The 15,826-nt window shown below is 37.8% G+C and overlaps 1 protein-coding gene across 1 annotated transcript in view; it reads left to right on the forward strand.

Moving 5' to 3' along the window:
• The window catches only part of CENPF (centromere protein F), a gene marked incomplete at its 3' end in the record, with an annotated part of 43,071 nt that overhangs the window by 8,333 nt on the left and 18,912 nt on the right, over positions 1-15,826 (forward strand). The window contains exons 5-10 of the mRNA XM_081997142.1: positions 220-487; positions 1,981-2,183; positions 4,935-5,060; positions 8,737-8,865; positions 11,548-11,670; positions 15,261-15,396. Of these exons, the coding sequence (XP_081853268.1) occupies positions 220-487; positions 1,981-2,183; positions 4,935-5,060; positions 8,737-8,865; positions 11,548-11,670; positions 15,261-15,396 (985 nt within the window). The remainder of the gene's footprint in view (positions 1-219; positions 488-1,980; positions 2,184-4,934; positions 5,061-8,736; positions 8,866-11,547; positions 11,671-15,260; positions 15,397-15,826) is intronic.

Below are 15,826 nucleotides of genomic sequence, written 5' to 3' on the forward strand. Positions count from 1 at the left end.
TGTGTTTGTAAGTATCAGCTATTCTTGGATACTTGGGCTAAAGTTATTTAATTTATGTAATATAAAAAATAATTATATGAATCAGTAGTTTGCACTGGTGGATGATGTGATGTTATAAAAATGTGAAATGACCACAACCTATTATCTACTTATTAATAAATTAATTATATGTTGGATATGGAGCTGTGTAAAGGTAATTCCTTCTCTTCTTGGACACAGAAAATAAATCAGCCTCATCCTCAAAGCTCTTTGAGTCACAGGGAGATTGCTCGGCATCAGGCTTCCTCATCTGTGTTTTCATGGCAACAAGAAAAGACACCATCTAAAAATGAAGAAACACCTGCAAGGGGAAGTTCTACAACATCCTCTTTTCCATGGGAAAAAGAAACAAATCCTAGTATGATATCAGAGAGGAACGAATTGGACAACAGCTTTGCTGAGAATTGTAATTCTTCACTCATGATCCAGTTAAGAGTACAGAACCAAGGTATCTGAGATATTTCTTTAAAACCCAGGGGCAGCCTCCTATATGGTTTCATGAAAGCTGGCCGTGTGGATATGAGAGGTATTGAAATTAGTGCTTTAGTGAGGAAAAGGGAAAGATACCTGTTGTTGCCTTTGGCATCTAGCCCAGTTGGCTGCTGGTGTGTGTATTTTCCAATGATCAGCCAGTACACAGAGATTAGGTACAAGCTGTGGTATCTTTTGCATAAGGGGTGTGAGAGTTAGAAGGGAGGAGTTTGTATTTTTGGGGTGGGTAGAGGACATCATATGGAAAATGGCTTTCTCCAATAATACCACTGTTCATGGAACAATTCTCTTAAAACAGAGTTAAACTCTTTAGGGCTTCATTACATCTCACTGTTAAATTCAATTATATTGTTTCCTTAATTTTGTATGACTCTTGAGATTTATGGCTGAGCAATACTTGCATTAAAAATTCATTGATTGAACATGCTTAATGCATAACTGAGTTGGTCCATAATGGATGTTACTGGAAGCACAGAATGAAGTATGATGCAAAGAGTACAATGAAAAAGCAAGATATCCTGTATTGCACATATAGACGTGAAGAAATATTCATTCCTGATATCTGCTAGTCAGAAGAGAGTAAATAGTTGGTTTGTGGATTTGGTAAACATTTGCTTAAGCCTACTATTTGGAACAGCTTTTCCACTGTTTCTTGTAGGACTGTTTTACAAGTACCTGTACTCTCCAAACTGTTAATTCAAATACCTACATATAAAACTTGAATCTAGGCAGCATTTTCAACTAGGAAGCCACATAAATTCAGCATCAGGAAGACAGATTTTTTTTTTAACAAAAAGAATTACCAGATACTAGTAATTCTGGGTAACACTCCCTGTAGCTGATCAATGTTTTCTACTGTAAAATTATGTTGTGATTTTGGAAGGTAAATTTTTACAGATGTATATTGTGAGATCCCTTGCTTTTGCTTTATATATATGCTGCTTTGGGACAGGAAAAAGATTAAAATATAAAATACTGTATTTACTGATACCCAATAGCTGAAAAGCCTCTTGGAAGCAGAGGCTCACAGCTGCCCCAAACAAATGTTTGTAGTGCATATCTTTCCTTTTAAAAAAAAAAAAAGTGTCAAGTGACATGTTTGTCCTTAAACACACAGAAACCAGTAGAGGAGCAAATTGTCTTTGCCTTTGCAGCATTTGTGCCTGATCTCGCATTTTGCTGTCTTTTCATATATTGCGAAGTGGGAGTTATTGATTTAGTGTCAACTGTCTTTCGGTCTTTTAGTCATTGATGTAGTAGAAGAGGGTTGAAACTTTTCTTTTAGCTTGCTGAACGTTTTACAGGATGTCTGCCTGTGCCAGAAACTTGTGGTGTTATCAAACATACTAAATATTTTAGAATGTGTAGACACTTGGAAATTTGAGTACCTGCTAAACATACCTTTCGAAGTAGAAAATATCCTTAATCTTTACTGTTTTTAAAATTCAGAGTTAAATTCCACTGTGAAAGACCTAGAACAGCAACTGCAAGCTCAAGAAAAAGTGAAGAAATCCCATATGAATAAACATCAAGAGACTGAACTGCAGCTGGACAGAATGAAGTTGGAGTTAACAGAAAAAGATAAAGTTCTGAACAAAACCAGAGATAAACTGACTCAAATGAGAACACAGCTTGATCAAGCTACCACACAGGTAAAATGTTGCATCTTCTGACTTGCCTTACAATTCATTCCCAGTATTAATGTGTGTCAGTTTTCAGCCATTTTAGTAACAACCAAGGTTCTCAGGTAAATTTCTTGAGCATTTGCTGAGGATCAAATTTTGAGGAGTATATGTTAGTTTGATATGTATTACCTGTAAAAATGTAAATACTCGTAAGCAGTCACCCATTTTCTGGAAGGTTCTTATATCACCTGAAGAAATATTTTTTTAACCTCAAGCAAGATGGACTGGAATTCTGAAAAAATTTTTTTTTATCCTCAAGCAAGATTGACTGGAATTCTGAAAAACATTTTCTGATCAAGTTGCATAGAGCAACAATGACATCTGGTGGCAAGTGCTGACCTTAAATAGAGCCTGTCATGCAGCTTTGGCTGAAAACCAGTATCTGTTGCTTATACTACAGGATGTTGTGGGGGCATAGCCTTTGGATTGTAAATGGCTGGTGTAACAAAAAAAAAAAAATCTAGGTAAAAACACTATGCAAGAGTGAGAATGTAGTTTCTAAATGGGATTTCACGACCTAATTGTAAGGAGTTTGGAATCATAGTAAAAAACCAATAGGATAGTACAATTTCCTTAGTCAAGAATTTACAGAGTATATTTAAGTACAGACATATAAAAATGTGAAATGGTTCAGATTTTTGCTCATAATCATGCAAGGAAGTGACGAATGCCAGTTTTTAAAATAATTTCATTTAAACTGCGGAAGGTAACAAGTAAGAGTTCTCTCTTTTTCTTGTTTAATCAAGTTACATTACCTTCTTAAAGTCCTTTTTCACAGCATTTGACAAATTTGAAGTAGTGCACAGATGTCATAATTCCTTGAATCTTCATATTTTCATCTTTCTTTCTTCTTTTTTCTACTACTGTGATTCATCTGCAGGATAGGAAAAAAGGTGTTTGTGTGTGTATCTTCTCAGGGTATAATAACTGTTACCCATCTTTGTCAGCAAGTTTCTACATGCTACCTAAGTATATTGGAAAACTGCTGCTTCCCACAACTCCTGTATTGGTCCTTAAAAAGTAAACCTTTGCATGTTGAGGGTTAATCCGTCTCTTCTGAGAGACCTAGCGATAGCCAAATATTGCTGTCTCTGTGAGGAACTGGTTTAAAGGAAGTCTTGGCTGGGAGTAAGGTAAAATCATATTCTTGACACAGTCCATTGTGTCAAGAATAAAGGCACTGTCATCGCAGTGAGTTTGTAGGAAGACAGCTGACCCAACCTAACAGCTCAATTCCTCTGAAAAAGTCTTTCTTTTAATATATTTGATTCCCAAAATGACTTGATTCAACTTCCTAAATGATTAGGATTTTATGTGTTTAATTTTGCCTTGTTAATTTTTTATGGGTTTAAGAGAGCTGAGTTGTTTTACTAGGGAATCAAAGGGGTGTTACATCCAGCACAAGGGAAGGGGCAAGGTTATATAGCTAGGAACATGTCTGGGAAGGAGTAGGACTGACTGGCTCCCTCTGAATTGAGGTGCAGCACAGCATCGCGTCCCAGAAGGTTCCTTTGGTCCTGCCCTTTAAAGGCTGTCCCTTTTCCAATCCGTTTCTTATTTCTCACACTGGATTTCTACTTGCCCCTTGGGCTTTTGATATAGAACTGCGTTGAGATTCTGGGTTTTAGTTTCCTGCCTCATAGTCTGAATTTAATTTTGGCATACCTGTTGCACTGGTTCTATTCACAGACCTTGACCACAGCACCTCCTCTGTGTTATCAAGTATTTTTACATGTTGTGAGGTGTGCAGCCGTTCTGTAGGCAAGTTTCCATGGGATCTTAGAGGAGCTCACAATCCCTGCAGTCGTGCCTAGTAATCAGACATCCCAATACTACTACCTGCTTCCTACTTTCTTATGACACAGATGGACAATTGTGTCACTAACTTATTAAACAGCCCTTGTTGCCGGAAAAGAAAACAGTCCTGTTCACCCTTTGCCATTTTTCTTACCCCTTGGGCAAAAAAAGAAAGTACATGCTTTGCATTAATAGATTATTTTTGGAATAAAAGTGAGTTTTTCTGTTCAGAGAATTAGGTGGACATTGCTTCGCTCTCTTACGTAATGTAATATTAACATAATAAACTGAATTTAGATAACAAGCTCACATACTCTTAATATGGAGGTTAATCTAGAACATAGGGTACTGATTTTTTTTTTAATTAAAGTTTAAATTGTGAAAAACACTTTCCTGTTGTTGAAGTAGACAGTCGCCTCTTTTTTCCCTATCCAAATCAATGTGCTCAATCACTCTGAAATTCAGTGGAATATCCAGTTATTTTCAGTCTAAATATGTAGTTGTTTAGCAGTTAGTGATCATTCTTTAGTTCATAGCAACCTGAGGTACTGAAAATATAATCTATTTTTAGTGTCAGATACAGTACCTTTCTGTAGACTGTCAAAGACACTGGTATTCTGAAGGTGTTTTCATTATTTTGTGTGTGTGTATACATGTGTGTGTATATATATACACACTGAACTATGCGTGTGTGTGTGTATATACACACGTATTATCACTAACATAAACAAGAATGAGTTCAGTCTAAGTTTGGTTTGCTAAGAATTTATGTGCTACCAGCTCAAGTTATGCTGTAGGTTATATGAATAATAGAGCAATTGTAGTAGGTGAAATAAGTCTTTTTTATATGAATGCATATAAATTTAAGTAAAATGTCACTTGCATTTTTAACACTTGTGATTGATAACTAAATTATTATAGGTCCAAATGATGGAGCAAAAGATGAAAAGATTGTCAGAGGAACTGAGTTGCCAAAGACAAAATGCTGAGCGTGCTCGTCAGTCTTTAGAACAGAAAATAAAGGCAAAGGAAAAAGAATACCAACAGGTAAGGCACGAAGAACTTTTTAACTTTGACTTCCTGAGGAGATGAAATCACGTTTATTTTGTGTATCTGCTTTTCAGTTACTTGCAATCACATTCGATAGCGGTAAAAGTTACAAACGTAATTGAAAAACTGAAAACAAACATCCTGATAGTGGGGGGAGGCTGTTGGAGAGATGCAGAACTATGTTAGTATTCACTAGACAACAGAGAATGTGTGAGAGACTCAAGACTCAATTGAGATACAAATCCATGAGAAACTAGGCTTCATTGTTCACAGAACTATGTATATGAGTTCAAACTTAGTAACTGACTCAGTTATTTCCGTGAAATCTGAGTTAATTTTTCATGTATCTCACACACAAAAAAGTAATTTCTTTAGGATTATATCTCTATTATTCTAATTTATAAGGGTCTTTCATTTTCTTCATGCAAGCTCATGCAGAGAGACAAAGTGTAGCAGTATCGCAGGAACTTTCTGGAGTGTAGTTATGTTTAGCATTAACACAGATTTGGATTAGGTCTAAACTCTTTGTATTTTTCTTTTTAAGCTTAATGACATATTCTGTATTAGGAAATCCAAGACAGAGATTTGGAAGTGATAATGCCACTTCAGATGGGCATTTTACGTTTGCTTTGGGGATTGGGTAAGGGCATTGCCCTGAAGAAGACTGCTGTTGTGTCAAATGTTTAATCTGAAACCTTTTCTCCAAGGTATACCCAGAAAGATAAAATAACTGGTAGAGGAATTCTGCTGGAGTGGCTGATGAACAGTGCTGCAACCAATGTTCTTGAATGAGAAAGTGGTTTCACAAAGTCTGTTAGTCTAGATGCTAACGCAGGATCTCAAAGAGATACTGAACCTTGTCTAGAAGTGGTAAATAAGAACAACTGACCTTTGTATTTGAATAGTTGTGGCACGAAAGAAACACTGCTGAAAGATTCAAATATAGCAGTCATATTCATCAAAAGATGAAGACCCATGAACCTTCTGTCATGGTTTCTCCTTACAAACTCAGTCCAACTGGCTCTGCTATGCCTGATGCCACTTTAGTCAGTGGGATCTTTTAAGAATATGGTATTTCTGTGGCATTGTTTCAGAGAAGCAACACATCATCCTCCACACGGGTTGTTTGTTGCTACAGCTTGCCTCAATAGGTGATAGCTTGGGTGTCAGGCAGTTTAGATGCCATGCACAGGAACTGCTCCTGTGAAGCAAAATTTATTTTTAATTAAAAACAAAAGGGCCTTCATAAGACTAATATGTAAATCCACACACTGTCATTCTAGGTTGTTCAGCAAGGCCATTAACTGTGGAGAACTCGCCTCTTTTTTTCTGTAATGTTTGTGATCTGTGAGCTGTTACAGGCTTTTATGAAGTTTGTTTAATATTAATTTATTTGTAATATTTGGCTGTCGAGTCCAGTTTAAAGGCTCTGTTTTACACATTCTGGCATTCAAATTTGTGTAATATTGTGGAAATTCCAATTTGTGCGTTTTCCTCAGAGAGGGATTCTTCCCTTCTATGAAAACTAGATATTGATGCTGGTCCTGAATTCCATCCTGTAAAGCCTTGCTGGTGTGTTCCTTATGACATTTCTGTTTCTAGAAGGCAGGTGAGATGCAGGAATGCATTTCATGAACTTTCAGAAAGGCCTGAGAAAATGCAGGCCTTGTTCTGAGACAGCAACACAGGCTAGTCGCAGAATTGCAGTTGTTATCAGGGCATAGTTTCCAATGTTTACTCTCAAATTTTATTTAAATGTTTCCATCCAAGCTTCAAATTGAAAAGGTGGATTCATATCACCTTACTTCAGGCATCTGAAATCTAGGTGTCAGTCTCAGCTTGTTACTTTGGCCTCTACTCTGCAGAGACAGAGGCACCTTCAGGAGGCAGATTATTCCAGATGCCTTAGATGTGGGTCTTCACTCTGGAGCTGGATGTTTGCCTGCTGGCAATGGAAGGAGCCTCCACTTTTAGGTTAGATGCGCATAACTAATTTTTTGACATCTAAAACTAGAGGAAGCACTTCTTTTGTTGTGAGCATTCATCTAAAGAAAGTAAGTTTTTCTGCAGTTTCTCTCTTATACTGTAACACATAGGGCTTAGAAAGCAGTGTCTTTTCAGTCCATCAGCTTTAGAAATAATTATCAGAATGCTTTGGGACCTAAAGACATTGAATTCATTGTTTCATTAATAAGGAGTGCACTAGGGTCCAAAGGGCTACCTTGCATGAGCTCAGGAAATGCTCCTGACCAGAGGGTTGCAGAAGAGCTCTTTAGAGCTAATGTGTACTTTGCTCACCGTTGGTTACTAGGGTCACCCAGCTGGTGTCACATCTTTCCTTTCTAAATTATATAGTGCTTCTGTCACCCTTGTGTGGGAATGCGGTTACAGACTTACCTATATTGAGTTCTACATAGAAAAATGCTAAATTGTGTGTGTGTGTATACATACACACATTAACATTGATCTTTCTGGGTTTTCTGTTTATGACAGTTCCACACTCATCCATACTTTCCCTGATAAACAAGAGCTGTTTGTTTACTGGATGCCTTACTGGTGTAGGAAGTGCCTGGGCCTCTTATGCTGCTGTTGCTCTCAAGCAGAATCGAGTAATTTCACAGATATGACTGACACAGACTTTTGTGCAGGGAGTTCATGCACCTGGGAGCCAGAGCCACAGTGCAGAAAATGTCAGCCCTAGTTCCTTCACTGTGAATGTTTCCTTTTTTTGTTTGTTTTGTTTTGTTTGACTTCTGACAGTATGGTACTGTATCTTTTAGTGAAGTAGCTTGCCTGTATGAAGTATCCACACCTATACTCTGAAACTAATAATAGAAGCACAAGAGCTTTATTGTCTTTTCTCTTTCACAAGAATCTTAGAATTTGTTAGTAGAGCATTTTGCAACTTTTGCATAGCAGTTATTGCTGATAAATATCCTGGTTTTTTTTTCTTTCATTGCTTTTTATTACCCTCACACCTCTTATTGTTTTATATCCTAATAAATCTTTGAAATCTGTGCAGAATCACAACTATAAGGTCCAAAGGCATAGGAACAGGCCTCATGAGAAATGGCAAGTACAGCTGTTCGTCCTAATGGATGCATACTTGGCATGTCATAAGAGCCACACAAACTATGTTGTCCTTCTACAGATTTCAGGAAGTCTGTTTTGTGCAGTTTTCATTACTGCCCTTGTAAGATTACCTTGTGCTCAGTCTCATGGTAGGTAATATTTTAAGACTATTTTTTAATTTTCTTAGAAAAAAAAATCAACCCTATAGGAAGGTAAGTAAAAAATAGTAGAGATGATTTTGTCCACTGATAGTGTAATGTAATTCTTATATGAAACTTATCTTTAAGATGAAGAATTTTAATACCATTACTTTCACTAGTTTTAGATGAATTCCACCCTCCCACCTCCCCCTTTCTGTGATAGGAATGTTGCTGTAATGAAGTTTTTAAGCAGATGACATAAATCGGGTTAGGGCCATTCTTGCCCATGTGACATTTGCAGCATGCATCAAAGTTGTTTTTAAACTCTTGTTCACTGTGTAAGACAAATGTCTCTGAGCAGGCAGTATCAGCTAATGAAAATCAGTTGTTGTCACTCCAGTAACCAAAACAGAGACTTGTTGCAGTTGTGTGTTGATTGCTACTGTACCACTGTTTTCTAGGAAATCTCTTGTCAGCAACGTTCCTTACAAACACTTGATCAGCAGTGCAACCAGATAAGAAACAAACTGAATCAGGAACTGCAGCAAGCCAAAAAGGACTTCACCGCGCTGCAGGCAGAATTTGACAAAGTAGGCTTTTTTTATATTAAAATCTTCTACTAGAGCTGGTATTTAGTTGTCTCAGCAGTACTGCCTTGATTTAATTATACATAAAGCAAAAAGTAATTAGTGTGGGGACTTGTATTAATGTTTTGTACAGTTTGTATTAGCTGTTTTGTATTTACCATTTCTTACTGAAATACTATGTGTTTAACTGTGAATTACAGGCTTTTAAAAGTTTGAGGCTAGTCCACTTTCCACAGGGAAGGAGATGTGAATGCAGAACAGTGCAGCTAAAAAAAATGTGTTAGAGAGGAGCAGCTATGGCTGATCACAAGAGACACCTTATATAGAAGACATGCAGAGGTGCAGTTTGATGGTAGAGCTGAACTGATCAATGGGTAGTTGCACCTTGGAACAACAGCCCCATTTCATACACCCTGGCAATGTACTCCTAGTACTTCTTTTTAGCAGTGCTACTGCTCATGTGACCCTGCAGTGAGCTGATACAGGAGCTAAAAAAAGCAAAGAAAAAAAATAACTAGCATATGTGTACGCAGACACAACCGTTTGCTATCAGTTTAACTCCCTGAACTGGTTCTCCACAAAATCAGGTGAGTGTGTGGTGGGGTGACCCTGGCTGGATGCCTGGTGCACGCCAAAGCTGCTCTAGCACTCCCCTTCTCAGCTGGACAGGGGAGAGAAAGTATAACGAAAGGCTCATGGGTCAAGTTTAGGACAGAGAGAGATCATTCACCAGTTACCATCACGGGCAAAACAGACTCTGCTTGGGGAAAATTTAATTTATAACCAATCAAATCAGAGTAGGATAATGAGAACTAAAACCAGATCCTAAAATACCTTCCGCACACACCTCCCTTCTTCCTGTCTCAACTTCACTCCAGAATTCTCTACCTTCTCCCCCCACGTGGCACAGGTGGACAGGGAATGGGGATTGTGGTCAGTTGATCCCATGTTGTTTCTGCTGCTCTTTCCTCTTCCTCCTCAGTGGGAGGACTCCTCACACTCTTTCCCTGCTCCAGCGTGGCGTCCCTCCCAGAGGAGACAGTCCTCCATAAACTTCTCCAGTGTGAGTCCTTCCCATGGGCTGCAGCTCTTCACAAACTGCTCCAGAGTGTGTCCCTTCCATGGGGTACAGTCCTTCAGGAACATACTGCTCCAGTGTGGATCCTCCACAGGCTCACAAGTCCTGCCAGCAAACCTGCTCCAGCGTGGGCTTCTCTCTCCACAGGTTCAGAGGTGCTGCCGGGAGCCTGCTCCAGTGCAGGCTTCCCATTGGGGTTACAGCCTTCTTTGGGCATCCACCTGCTCTGGTGTGGGGTCCTCCATAGGCTGCAGGTGGATATCTGCTCCACCGTGGAGCTCCATGGGCTGCAGGGGCACAGCCTGCCTCACCATGGTCTTCACAGGCTGCAGAGGAATCTCTGCTCCGGCACCTGGAGCACCTCCTGCCCCTGCTTCTTCACCTTGGTGTCTGCAGAGCTGTTTCTCTCACATATTTTCACTCCTGCTGCAGTTGTGCCATTATTTTTCCCATCTTAAATCTGTTGTCCCGGAGGCGTTACCACTGTTGCTGATGGGATTGGCCTTGGCCAGTGGCAGGTCCATCTTGGAGCTGGCTGGCATTGGCTCTGTTGGACATAGGGAAAGCTTCTAGCAGCTTCTCACAGAAGCCACCCCTGTAGCTCCCCCTGCTACCAGAACCGTGCCGTGCAAACCCAATACAGGGCGTCTGTAAGGAGGAACATCAGTACAAAGGAGTTATTGTATTTGGCGGCAACTAGCTGTTAGAACATATTAGTTGTCACAAACCCACAATTTTAAGGAAGCCTGAAAAGTGGGTGACCAAAAAAAAAAGAATGTTTAAAAAGCCTCAGAAAACTCTTGAGAGCGGCTATAAAGCAGCAGAGCTAACTGAATTTCTAAAAAACACCAGAAGTTTTTGAAAGTTATATTGAGAATACCCATTAGCAGGCAGGCTGAAGTGAAACAGCATTTCTAAAACTGACAACAGCTTTCTTGCAGTCTTGTTTTATTTTAGAAATATAGCCATGAGAATACATTCAGTCAAATGTTTTCAGTGGAGGTTTCTTAATATGCATATTCTTTTGTATATGCTTGCTGAAGAAATTGTTTTGTTAGAGAGAAAAATAAGTGCCTTTTATTTCTTTCTCCAAGAAAGCTAATTTATTACCTAGTGACCTCAGAATAGACTTTTGTGCTGATAATGGCATTTCCTTCCTTTTTGATCTGGAGCATTATAGGACTATTTTGAAAGAGCTAAGACTTGATCAGTTTTTTATAAAATCTGTGTCAATGGAGCAATAAGTGCAGTCATGATCCTAACTTTCTGATTCTCCTAGGTTATAAAAAAGGCTATTACATTCCCAATCTCATTTGTATCCTACAGGTATTACTGTGGTCTTGTACCTGGAAGTTGGAGGTATTAATCCAATTTCAGGCAGTCTAGAAATGTATGTATTTTAGAGACATACCATCTTTCTGGTCAGAGGCAAAGGAATGGAAAGGCAATAAGCAACTATTTTCTAAGCCACATTAAAGCAACCTTAGGTTTACGGTGGGATAAAATTAAAAAAAAGTTGTAATGGAATATTGGAGTTCAAGAACAGGAGTTAAAAAAAAAGTTATATATGCCTGTGAATACAATGTCAATTTTCAATGTTCTTACAGGTAAAGGCAGTGAAACAACGCTTGGAATATGATACCAGTGATCTTGCCCAGAAGCTGTGTAGAGCAGAGCAGGCTTTATTAGAAGCCCAGGCTAAGGAAACTGATTTGACAAGAAGCTTTGAGGTAACCATTGCAGAAGAGTAGATGATAGAATTAATAGCATAAATTAGCAGTTTTTAAACACTGATGCTGTCGAGCATTTGCTCACATAGTGTATTTTCTCATAAGCAATCTGTAAACTTTTATGGATTATCTTAAAAACGTGTCTTGTTTGTAACACAAAAAGAGGTCTTCACTAATGTCATGTAAATTAATGAAATTTGTGGAGTTGGCTGTGCAGTCAGGATTCATTCCTGTAATGCTGCTGATATGGTTCTAGTTCATGTTGGACATATCTTTTATCAAAAATAGGGTTTTGTTTCAAGAGATTCTTGCTTTTGGTCCTGAAATAAAAATATATCAATGCTTGTCTGATTCTAAAAGTAAATTCTAGAATCATTGACTACTGCTTTGATGCACACTGCCAAACTCAGCAATTTTGTAAAAATATTTACTATATTGTCTTTTTTAAAAAAATATGCATTTTTCTTAGAAGAAACATAGTCCAAGAAATATACAGTGCTGTAAGAACTTCCCCCCAGATGAAGATAAATTCAGAGAAGTCTTTGGATGCTGCCATACTACCTCATATTCACACATGCAGAAATCTTTTAACTTTCATGGCTCCTTTTTCTTCTCAGTGATATTGTTTTGCTTTGGTGGCAATTAGAGCAGCTACACTTGAAATTATTACAGTTGTTCTCCTTTATTTGGGGAATCAGAAGTAAAAAAGGAAACAGAGCTCAATACCGATGTAATCCATGTCACAGTTTGTTTTATTTAAAAAAACTCATTTTGCTTGTTGCCTGTTGTCATGAGCAGATATAAAATAATCTGGTATAATTTCTGCCAAAAAAATTACCTGGCAAAGTTCTATGATAAAATTTAAAGTAAAATAGTGGGTTTTGTTCAGATCAGCACAAACATTGGTACAGCTTTAGTATGTTGTGAAACTTTAGGTGCCTTCATGCTGGTAGATTACAATGTCTGGGAACATTCCCAGCTATTAGAATGTGACTATTTATACTGTTAATTGTTAGAACAGCAGTTTGCATGGCTTTGGCCCAGCTGACTAGCACTCCTTCATACAATTCCCAGGCACAGTTTGGGAGTTCACATGAGCTTGGGACCATTCCCAGCAAGCAGTTTGGTTAGAGACACCTGTTTTGGAAGATAGAAGACTTTAGTTGTACAGATATGGGCTGTTCCATGCCTTGATGCCAGATAGGGTCCTTGAAACCTGAAACCAATTTACTAAATAAATGTAACTGGTGCCTTCCAGTGGTAAGGCTAATCGAGATAATTTTTGTTCTTCCAGTGTATCCCATAGTAGGAAAGCCTCCATCAAGCTTCTGCACATTCTTAACGTAACCTTTCATATTTTTAGACACACAAAAAAAAGATAGCTTGTGTCAGATATTGTGGGCTCATGCCCTTTCTGGCTTTGAAATTATGGAGTGACGTTAGATTTGATACAGTTCTTTAGGATCTCATTGTCAGAGAGCATCTAATTTGTGGAAATAACTTTTTTTTCTGCAAATTCTTGCGAGTGCTTCATTTTATCTACCAGTTTTGTGTCCATCTTACTAGGCTGTAACTATAGTCAGATTTTTTTCTTCATATTTGTTTGTCTTGGTCAGACAGCAATTGAACAGCTGGTGACAGTGATGTTATATTAGAACATGACCAATAAATTTATAAAGAAGCTTAATCTGGGGGCAATTGTAACATTTGAAGCAATCAGTTACACTACAGTTCTCTATCTTAAGACTTGCACATGAGAAAGCATGGTATATGTCATCAGAACTTAAGGCATGTCTTGTTTTCCTCACTCTCATAAGTAAGTATCATGCAAAGAATTACATAAAATTGTTTTGAAGTCTTGGAAGCTTTGCTGACAGTAGATTTTGTTTATAGCAAAAGAAAACAAGAGTGACATTGGCATTTCTTTTCCTTTATTAAGGAGAAGTTGTTGCAGTCTTACCTTAATGGTCTAACTACCTGGTGGAGAATACAGTTGTTATCTGGTTAATCCACTGCTGTGTTTAGTCCTTACTGTATAATAAGACTGGTCTTGCAAAAAAGTTGCAGAACAGATATGCTTGTGAGAATACAGGATATGCTTAGTCTAAGGACTACTAAGCTTTGCAATGGTAATAGCTCAATAGCTTAGCAGTTCTGCAAGCAAACCCATAACTCTTATTGGAAAAATTGGTCAGTCAGTACCTAAACTGCTCGTAAGCCTGTCACGTGAAGAGTTTCTCCAAAATAAATAGTACTACCAGTGTATAGGTTCTGAAGCTTGCTTTGGTTTGGTTTTTGTTTATTCAAGGGACAATTGCAGAATGGCTAACTTCAGTAATACAATGTCCAAGTCGAATTGGTAGCTGGACTAAAACTAAATGGATTCTTTTGCTTATAGCTTTGGAAAGTGTAAATGGCTAGTTACTATCAGATACTTAGTCCATTAAATCATGGATTCCTGGGTTTTGCAGAGTGCTGCTTATTGTGAAAGTTTGCACCAAATAAAAATAATTGGACCTTTCAGCCATTTTAATTCCTTAACTTTGCTCATGTACTTGTATTGCATCTGTGTATGGTGCTTTGAATGCAAGAAGTTTGGACACTTGTACTACTGTGAAAAATTATTGCTAAGATTACTAGAAAACTTTCTTCATTGAAATTTATATGTGACTGGATTTTTTTTTTTTTAAACTGTGGGTAGGGAAGGCTATGAGTAGAAGGGAAGGTAACTGTTAGTGTCAATAACAATTTCAATCATGTTCTGAGGGTGATTTATTTACATTGTTGCAAAAACAAGCCTGCTATGCCAGCAAGCTTTTAATTTTTTTCATGCAGACCTTTCCATTTCTTGAGCTTGACTTTTGTGAATTGCTGCCCATCTGCTAGTAGTAAATGGATGAATAATTGACAGCCTGTTTCCAACTGGCCATGCCAGTTCCATGCCATCTGTTGTCCAGCAGCACAGGAGTTTGGAGAAAAAGGATTAGTTTCCTTAAAAGGAGTTTTATTTGGCTTCCTAGTTGCAATGTAGTTACATAGGTTTGTTTGTGTTTTGTTTTGGTGTTTTTAACTCAATTTATTTGGAAGAAAATACTCTTAAATGGTAAAACAACCCTCTGAAAGAGTACGCACTTCTAAATAAAATTTGACCAGTGTTGCTATGATGATGATGTTTAGTGGAAAGAGAACTTATCTCTACATGAGATGGTAGGTGAAATGATCTATAAATTTCTTGTTAATTTTGATGCCATTTCAGGGATTTGTTTCCTTTGTTGCCTAATTTCATAAACTCAGATTTTGTAGGATATGTCCTGTCCTGTCTTGATCTGTTTGGGGCAGGTCATGTGGAGCTGTTTGCTCTATGCAAACAAGGGGCATGCTAACTACATAAACTGGCAGCATCTCTCGGATGCTGTCAACTAGTTAAAAATAGATCAGCTTATGTTCCCAAGCACTGGTTATGAACCCAAGCATAGCTGCCCAAAGACTTAATAGGACCTAATGGAATATCTATCTTTTGATTTAAATTAACTGAGTTCTTTGAACTTGGCAACTCACATGAAATATCGTCTTATTTGGTTTTATTTTAGGAAGTGAAGCAGGAGAAAGACCTTCTTGACAGTCAACTTAAAAAAAAATTGCAAGAGGTCCACCGACTTGAAGAACAACTAAATATGATCAAGCAGTCTCTAAAGCAGAGCCAGAATTTTGCAGAAGAGGTGAAAAGTGAGTTACGTATTTGAATTTGCAGAACCCCTGCATATTTAATGATTTATCTTTCCCGCAATCCTGTAAGTTTCATTATGAATTAAGTAAAAAGGTTTCCACTGTGGGATATGATTAGTGTTTTTAATCAACATTGAGTTTGTCCTAAATGGAAATTAATTTTTGTCTATGAACATGTTCAGTTCCTGAAGATATACAGTTTTGAAATTAATTGAAGTGTAATGGACATATTGACAAACTGAATTTTGTAGAATCTATCTAAAGCAGAAAACTTCTGTCTTGAAATTCCTTTTAGTGTTTCAGTGTTTAAAAACCAAAAAAGGTAGGAAAATATTACATAACCACTGACATTTGAGTCTTGCTTGAGGTGTTTGTTTCTAATTGAGAACACAGTTTTTCAGGAATTGAGTTGAGGTATACCTTGTAGTTC

Source organism: Phaethon aethereus (assembly GCF_964289735.1).
Source record: "Phaethon aethereus genome assembly, chromosome: 3".
NCBI classification, from domain to species: Eukaryota; Metazoa; Chordata; class Aves; order Phaethontiformes; family Phaethontidae; genus Phaethon; species Phaethon aethereus.